Below are 7,823 nucleotides of genomic sequence, written 5' to 3' on the forward strand. Positions count from 1 at the left end.
AGCCGCACCGGGCGAGAGACGAGCTCGGTCCTGCGGCACCATGCGTGAGACGAGGTCAGTCATGTTGCACCGTGCGCGAGACGAGCTCGGTCCTACGACACCGTGTGCGAGACGAGGTCGGTCCCACCGCGCCGGGCGCGAGGCGAGCGATGGACCGCAGCTGCGAGAGGGCCAGCCCTTCGACAGCAGTAGAGCCCGAACGATGGGAGAAGATGAAGCGAAAGTCGACACGGTCAGCCCGCGACGAGCCGACGCCGGAGTAGAGCCAGCATCGCCGCGGGCAAAGCCGCCGAACCACCGTGTAGCCGCTGCGTCGCCGGATGGCCGCTGCATGGACCATACAGCACCGCGGCCGCCCACGGCCACTGCCCCAACCCACGCCGCCCGCCGGATTCCATCCGTGAGACCTGGCCGGGCACGCGACCACCCGAAGCCCTTGCTCCGCCGCCACCAACCGCCCCCAGAGAACCAACCAGAGCTGGAGAAGACCGACGGAGGTCCTCCCGAGCCACCCGCAGCCCACTGATGCCCAGATCTGATCCAGGACGTGGCCACGGGCACGCAGCTGCCAGGACGCCAACGTGCTGCGGCACGTCGCCGACCGGAGACACCGCCGCAGCGCCGCCAGGCACCGTGCGCGCCTGACGCCTCCGACGGGCGGGCCACCCCGCGTTGCCCGGATCCGAGCGGAGGAGGAAGAAGCCCCCGCCGCCAGCCATCGCAGGGGCTTTGCCTTGGCGGCTCCGGCCATCGGCGGGGGAGGGTGGGGTGGGGACGAGGGACAACAGCTAAAGACGGGGAATGGCGGCGCCATCCGAGCCGCCTGCGGGGTGGCGGCGCGGGGCTGAGGGGAAGGGCAAAGCTTTCGGGAACTCCTACCTGATTTGATTCTGGAAGAGATATTGATGAGTTGATGAACACTTTTTTCACCACATGAACATCTCTCTTTTAAGATCATTTGACATTTTTTCACATACAAAGCACATTTAAAAAACACATGAATATTTAATATTTTTGGGCATAAGTGAAATGTAGGTCACCTCACCTGTATATCACCCATATGTTTATTTAGACATAATACAAATATATAGTTATGTGAAACAAATAGTGTCACACTATTGAAACTGTTATGGGCACACATAGAAGCTGGAAAGGCCACAACACAAAATCCAAATCCCCGCAAAACACACACACACACACACACACACAATCCAAACGAAGGCCCGTGCTTTGCCAACAACAACGGCACATCACTCCTTATTGTGGCTCAATGTAAACTTGAGGAGTAAGTTATCAGATGTAGCACTCGTAGAGCTTGATGTCCATCTGCAGCCGGAAGTACACTGTTCCCTCGTAGGCGTCAAGGCGGAGGGTGGCGATGCCGCGCGTCATGAAGAAGTCGCCCGTGCCGCCGACCACAGAGATGTCCCTCGTGACCTCGTACATGAGGTCCGCGCCCATGAGGTTGATGGTGCCCGTGGCGGCCGTCGAGTTGAAGACGATGGAGAAGCCGAACCACGCATTGTACGACTCCTTCTTGTCATAGAAGTAAAACCCCTGAGCGCGTATCGCCGGCTCGTCCCCCGCCTCCGCCACGGGCAGTGCCTTCCCGACAGTCACGGGGTCATTGAACACCACGAGCGTGCCGAAGAAGGTGCCGTTCTTCCAGTGCGTAGTGCTCAGCGCCGTCGGCTTGGTCGCGGCTGCCGAAGTCGCGTTCGCGCTGTTGTTGGCACCATTATAGAGGATGTCGTGGAGGTAGAGCGTCATCTCCTTGCACGGTTCGTTGGAGCTGCTGGAGATGACCCTCCTCCGGCCGTCGGAGTGGTCGGCCATGCCGATCAGGAACACAGCGACAACGACGGTCAGAGACAGCATGGAAGATGCCGCGAGGCCTTGCATTGTTGTCGGCGCAACTATTAATTACCAGTGTAAAAACCGAACTTTGTGTAGAGCAGTGGGGAGCTGGTGTTGAGAGTTCGATCCACCTGTGCATGCCATATATAGGGAGCCGACAGAGAGACAGACAGAGAGTAGGGTGCCTTGAGAATCGTAGCACATCAATCAGGAAGTTGGTACACCAAATATGGGCACGGTGCGTGGTAGCTAGATACTGTAGGCATATCATCGGCTTACCAGAAAAATCAACCACACTTTTTCCAAAATTTAAAGAAAACGACCGGGTGTTTGCCTATATGACAAGCAAAGTATCTTCCCCAAAAACAAAACAAAAGAAAAGGAAGTATTTCGCACGTCTCCAAACACGCTCTAAAAGCATAGCATGCTTTGAGCGAAACCTCAGCGATTTTTTGCTTTCAGTGAAATTTTATAGAAATCTAGTATATCTTTTTTTTGTGGGTGCGGAATCTGCTATATCTAAGAGAATAATGGCCACTAAGTTATTTATCTCAACAAGCAAGCATTGCCATCTCATCATACAATTATGAATGTGACAGTGCTCACCTTAACATGCAATCATGCATGAGAAAAACCCACCACAACATTCAACCATGCATGGAAAAATGTTGTTATTAAATCATACCACTGATATTTAATAAATATTGTTACAACTATGGATAATAAAATTTAAAAAGTCGCATATATTTTAAATTTTGGTTCTCATGTTGTCAGCCCAAATTTTCATCAATTATTATCACAACAAGGCGCAGAGTATCCTCTAGTTTCTTTATTTTCAGTAACTATCTTTCTGTCAAAATATATCAGCAATTTCGATAGTACATACAAATTCATTTTTTTAAAATATATGGTCTAATCGTAGTAAAATTCAATTGAAAATTTTGGTCATTTCGCCGAAAAAAAAACCGAAATCACTGAATTTCAGAGCAATTCAATGATTTGGCCAATAGTTGAAATATTTTTTTAAATTGAAATTCAAAACCTTAGTACCGCTACACAATTGTACAAAACCCTGAAAGTAGAGTCCTATTTCCATTCATATATCAAGTTATCAACACATTTTTAGCTCAAAAACTCCGTTGTGACGCACAAATGGATGGTGACGGTCATCCGGAGCTCAATCACACGGTTGCTGGCACTGAACTTCTTTGTTTTGCGACATGCATGCCTCCTCTGGTGCTGATCCCTACCGCTGAACGATCAACTACAGTGCACCGACATAGTCGGAGCAACATGCATTGAACTTGCCCAATTTCAAGGTATACGATCGTCGTACCATGATCGTTCTAGGTCAATTCCTTCAACCTCCAGGTCAATTTTCTCTAGAAAAATGGCGCTGAGAGCAGCAATAACAGTCTCTATCTAGTAGTTTGCGGATCAAGTTTGCTGCTGATGGAATGGTTGGGATGCGGCCGACAAGAGCATGGAGGTCAGTTACACCATAGGAAAAAATGTTAAGGGGTCACCTCTATACTTCCTAGTGGCGGGGCTAGCATCGAATTACGTCTTAGGTTGTGCTAGCTTGAGCGATGAAATTTCGTGATTTTCTCACTGTTAAAGTTACGACACAGCGTAAAGATCAAGGAATTTTGGGTGAAAATCAACTTCATGGATCGACTCCCGTCCCTCGTCTTCTACTAGTGGTTTAGGAGGTGGAACAGTTCCCATTTTAGCCAATATTCTTATTCCAGGTTTTGTTTGGCACAATCTGCTTACCTTATAGAAATTATATCGAGCGAACATCAGGTCGTCATCTCCTTGGCCTCTCCACGAGACACACTTCCGATGGTTTTTAAACAATAATTACACACTGCATTGAACATGGGGATTACAACATGTACACACGTGGAAACCATAGAAGACTACTAGAAAGACCGGTGACATGAAGCTAACCACCGCCGGGAACAGGGGAGCGTATCCACACCACACCCAGATCTGGTAAAGCACCTTTCGACTATTAACCGTGTTCGCTCAAACCCACACCACCTACTCCACTCATCATTTGGTCGCCCACACAGCACAACCTAGATAGCAGACCACCTGCTCCTCACTGTTTGGGATCTGAACATGGAAGCCACCGCATAGCAATGGAGCTCCCTGCTATCATTAGAGGGAGACCTTCTACCTTTCTCGTTGGCTCCCTAGCCCCCTATTGTGCTCCCATCCATTCCATGTCTCTGCAATATCATGGAGATTTGCCTCAAGAGAAGCACAAATAACGGCTTGGTGAGTCAATTTGCGGCAAAGGGGAGGCTCGAAGCCACCCTACAGCTGGTCGATCTCACGGTTGACAGGGTATTCGAGACACAGACACGGATGCTCCAAACGAGGGCAAGACATCGGTGGCATCACCTATATCTTGGTTCCTTTGGGGCAAGTGCCCGTAGACGGTGGCTCCAGACCAAAAGGAGAAACAACAGAGTGGTGGCGACATGCAAGGAGCGACAACATGTGGCTCGTAGTAGAGAACCATGGTAGTAGAAGCACATGGCCCAGAGGAGAGGCATCAGGGAGCATTAACATAGGCTAGCGGTGGTGTGCAACGAGCAGATTGAGATGACCTGCATCGGTGTGTCGATGAGCCACAGCACGTGACCATGGCTACGTGTGGAAGGTCCGCATAAGGAGTATCATAGGGCCATGTCCGTAGGAGTTGGAGCCACAACATAGACTATCTCTAGCCTTCACCTTAAAAAAACTTTAACTCCCATTAAAACAACTTATACGAAATCCACCTAGCCCTCCCCCCTACCATAATCCTCCAAAAATCTACATTTTGGTCCCTCAATAGTCAATACTTACCCCTGTAGCCCAACTCTCCGCAATATGGATTTTTCCCGCTCGTGTCCCACGGCACCAACCCAACTCACGTCCCCACCTCACCCATCGCCTTTGGCGACCCACAGCATCCATCGTGAGCCTCCTCCCTGCAGCGACGCCTTTCTTCCCCCTTATCGTCTCTCCCCGGTGTCAAAATCCATCGGAGACCACCATCTTCGTGGCTGATGCCGCCGGCAAGCTCAAGAAGCCTGGAGTCGAAGACTGATTTTGCCTGGAATGGAGCCACCAAAGCCATACATCGACACCATAATGCCATCGGCTTTCTGCGTGCAACCCCTAGCCATACATCGACACATAAATCAGTTGAGTTCAGCTCTACCGAGTTTCCCGTCCCTTCATTGGCTCACATTCATTGTCGACGACGCCGGGATTTGGTGTTGTGGGCGGCTAGCAGCACTGTCGGCCTCTTCCATGTCTGCGCACTCGCCGCCAGAGCTCCATCATTTGCCATGGAAGCTCATACCTCCTCCACGGGCAAAGCGTCGGCCATTTCCCCAAATAGTATTTTTTTTTCCTACTTCATTTTCTACATTCATTGTCCCGAATTGACCATGGAACACTATAGTGTGTAGATGAAGAGATTGTGGGAGATACTTTGATGATTCTTCTTCGGAGGAGGGACAATAAGAAGATGATGTTTCGAGATGGATTGAAGGACCGAGAGCCAACAAACTCACAACCAACTCCAAGATGATCTTGTTGATCATCATTGGCAACTTCATAGAACTTGATTCTTCTTCTTTTATCATGTTTTATTTGGATTATTAGTTCATTTGAATCTCATGGTGTGTTAAATTTGAATGTTGAAGTTTCGCAACACTGAATTTTATATGTACTTGAATTGTGTACATCTGAAATCTCAAGTACCTAATTAAGTGTTGTGAAAATATACGACCGAATGGACTTTGTATGTAAATGTTTGGAAAAATAGAAATAGTTTTAGGTGGTTAGAGGATAGGCAAAGTTTAGACGGTCTACTAGCAAAAAAGTTTTAGGGGAAGGGCTCCATGCAAAAGAGTTTAATTCCTCTAATTTTTGGCGATTGAAGGATAAGAAAAGTTTAGACGGTCTACCATTAACATAGGAAGTAAGTTTTGATGTGTGTGACATTATTTAGTTTTCTTATGGTTATGAACAGATTGCGAATGATTTTGTAGACAACAGATCACCCGTTAATTTGGGTCTCTCGTATACTGGGTTAACTTGTCTGTCTAATATATGGTCTCCTTTCCAGGTCACAAGTCACCAATTGCTATGACGTGCAAAGAGGTTAATCAGTGGCTTCGACCTAGATGTCTTGTATACGCTTGAAATAACTATCTAGTGATATATGTGTGTGGGAGAGATGCATCGTAACACATCAATCAGAAAGTTGGTGCATCACAAAGTTTGCATCCATAGTCTCAAAAACAGTACACGGTAGCTAGATACTGTAGGGTGCCCAAGGCCTATCATCAACTTGAATAAACTTTTAAGAGACCAACCGGGTGTTTGGCCATTTGGCAAACAAAGTGTCTTTCCCAAAAAAAAATGCGCTTACACTCTTGAAACATGTTAACAGAAAACCAGAACCACGAAACCAGACTAAAAAATAGAAAACGACACGAAGACGCTGCTGGACAAGAGCACATGATGCAATAAACCCATCGCCATGATCCGACCACTTGCGCCTAAGCTATGGGACAATGCCACCAGGAGGCGTCAGGATGCAGAGGGTTGCCGCCTCTGCTAGGTCCGCAAACTAGGGTTTTCACCCCGGTGCTCTGGCCAAGTGAGAGATCCACGACGACATCTTTATGTACAAAACAACACCCGCGAGCACCACCTCCGCTGGTGCAAAAGCATGAAGCTTTCATTTGGACCCCCTCCCCCCTTACACCACCTAGAGGAACCCAAGCAAAATCACAATGAGGTCCTGACCATGTGATCCAGATCTGGGCACCGCCACCTTCGTCAAACGAGCATGCGCCAGGGCCACCCACCTCTGCGCCCCTTGCAACCCATACGACCAACAAGTACAACGACTATGTCCACCATGTAGCCTATCGGAGAGCCGCCTGGCATCCAGCCATCTGGAGCCAAAACGCATAAGCTCAATCCACCTGTATGGGAAGCAAGCAACTGCCACACAATCCAAGAGAACCCTACCACTAGTAGAAAAGGAGGCAATGGTCCAAGCCGGTCCAGCCCATTAGTCCCGGTTCAATCCGGAACCGGGACCAACGGGAGCATTTGACCCGGTTCGTGAGCCCCGGGGGCCGGCCGAGCCACGTGGGCCATTGGTCCCGGTTCGTCTGGACCTTTTGGTCCCGGTTGGTGGGGCGAACCGGGACCAATGGGCCGCACTCCTGGCCCACCATAATTGGTCCCGGTTGGTGGCATGAACCGGGACCGAAGGCAAACCTTTAGTCCCGGTTCGTGCGACTAACCGGGACCAATGGTGGTGCCTATATATACCCCCCTCGCGCAAGAGCAGAGCACACTTCTCTGTTTTTTCTGGCCGAGGGGGAGAGGGCTTGGTGGTGCTCTAGCTCACCTCCTATGCACACAAGGTGTTCGATGGAATGCCCGAGCCACACTACTTAAGGTTTCTCCTCTCCAAGCTCGACCGCCAAGCTCCATTTTCCTCCATATTTGTCTAGGTTTAGCGGTCCGTCACGCCCCCTCCCCCGTCTTCAACGTCGTCGATCACCCGCACCGATCTCATCGCCGGCACCACCGTGGTGAGCCTCTTGTTCTTATCCTCTTTCTGAAAGGAAAAATATTCTTATTTGTATGTTTAGATAGATATATACTTGTATAATTTTCTTACTTTTATTATTGCATCTTATATAGTGCGATGGTTTTGGTATCCGCCCCCGTCGGCCCTCGTCCTGTCTATGATTCAGATGTGGTATATATTATCTTTTCATAACTATTGGTTCATTTATTGTTTATGACAATTATGCCGACCAACGTGACATAGATTTTATTCATCTAGGAGGTTGTTGAACCGGAAATTCCAACCGACCCTATTGTCGAGAGGTTAAATTTAGTTGAAGAAGAAAACAATTTGTTAAAGGAAA

The 7,823-nt window shown here is 49.0% G+C and overlaps 1 protein-coding gene across 1 annotated transcript; it reads right to left on the minus strand.

Moving 5' to 3' along the window:
* Nucleotides 1–985: 985 nt before the first annotated feature.
* Nucleotides 986–1,958, minus strand: LOC123043131 (dirigent protein 5). The gene has a single exon (XM_044465482.1). The coding sequence runs from the start codon at nt 1,900–1,902 to the stop codon at nt 1,294–1,296; it is 609 nt and encodes a 202-aa protein (XP_044321417.1). The 5' UTR covers nt 1,903–1,958; the 3' UTR covers nt 986–1,293.
* Nucleotides 1,959–7,823: the final 5,865 nt, after the last annotated feature.

This window comes from Triticum aestivum, chromosome 2B, assembly GCF_018294505.1.
Source record: "Triticum aestivum cultivar Chinese Spring chromosome 2B, IWGSC CS RefSeq v2.1, whole genome shotgun sequence".
In the NCBI taxonomy this organism is placed as follows: domain Eukaryota; kingdom Viridiplantae; phylum Streptophyta; class Magnoliopsida; order Poales; family Poaceae; genus Triticum; species Triticum aestivum.

Excerpts from the sequence above, each read along its gene's own strand:
- LOC123043131 (XM_044465482.1), bottom strand. The coding sequence starts at position 1,902 with ATGCAAGGCCTCGCGGCATCTTCCATGCTGTCTCTGACCGTCGTTGTC.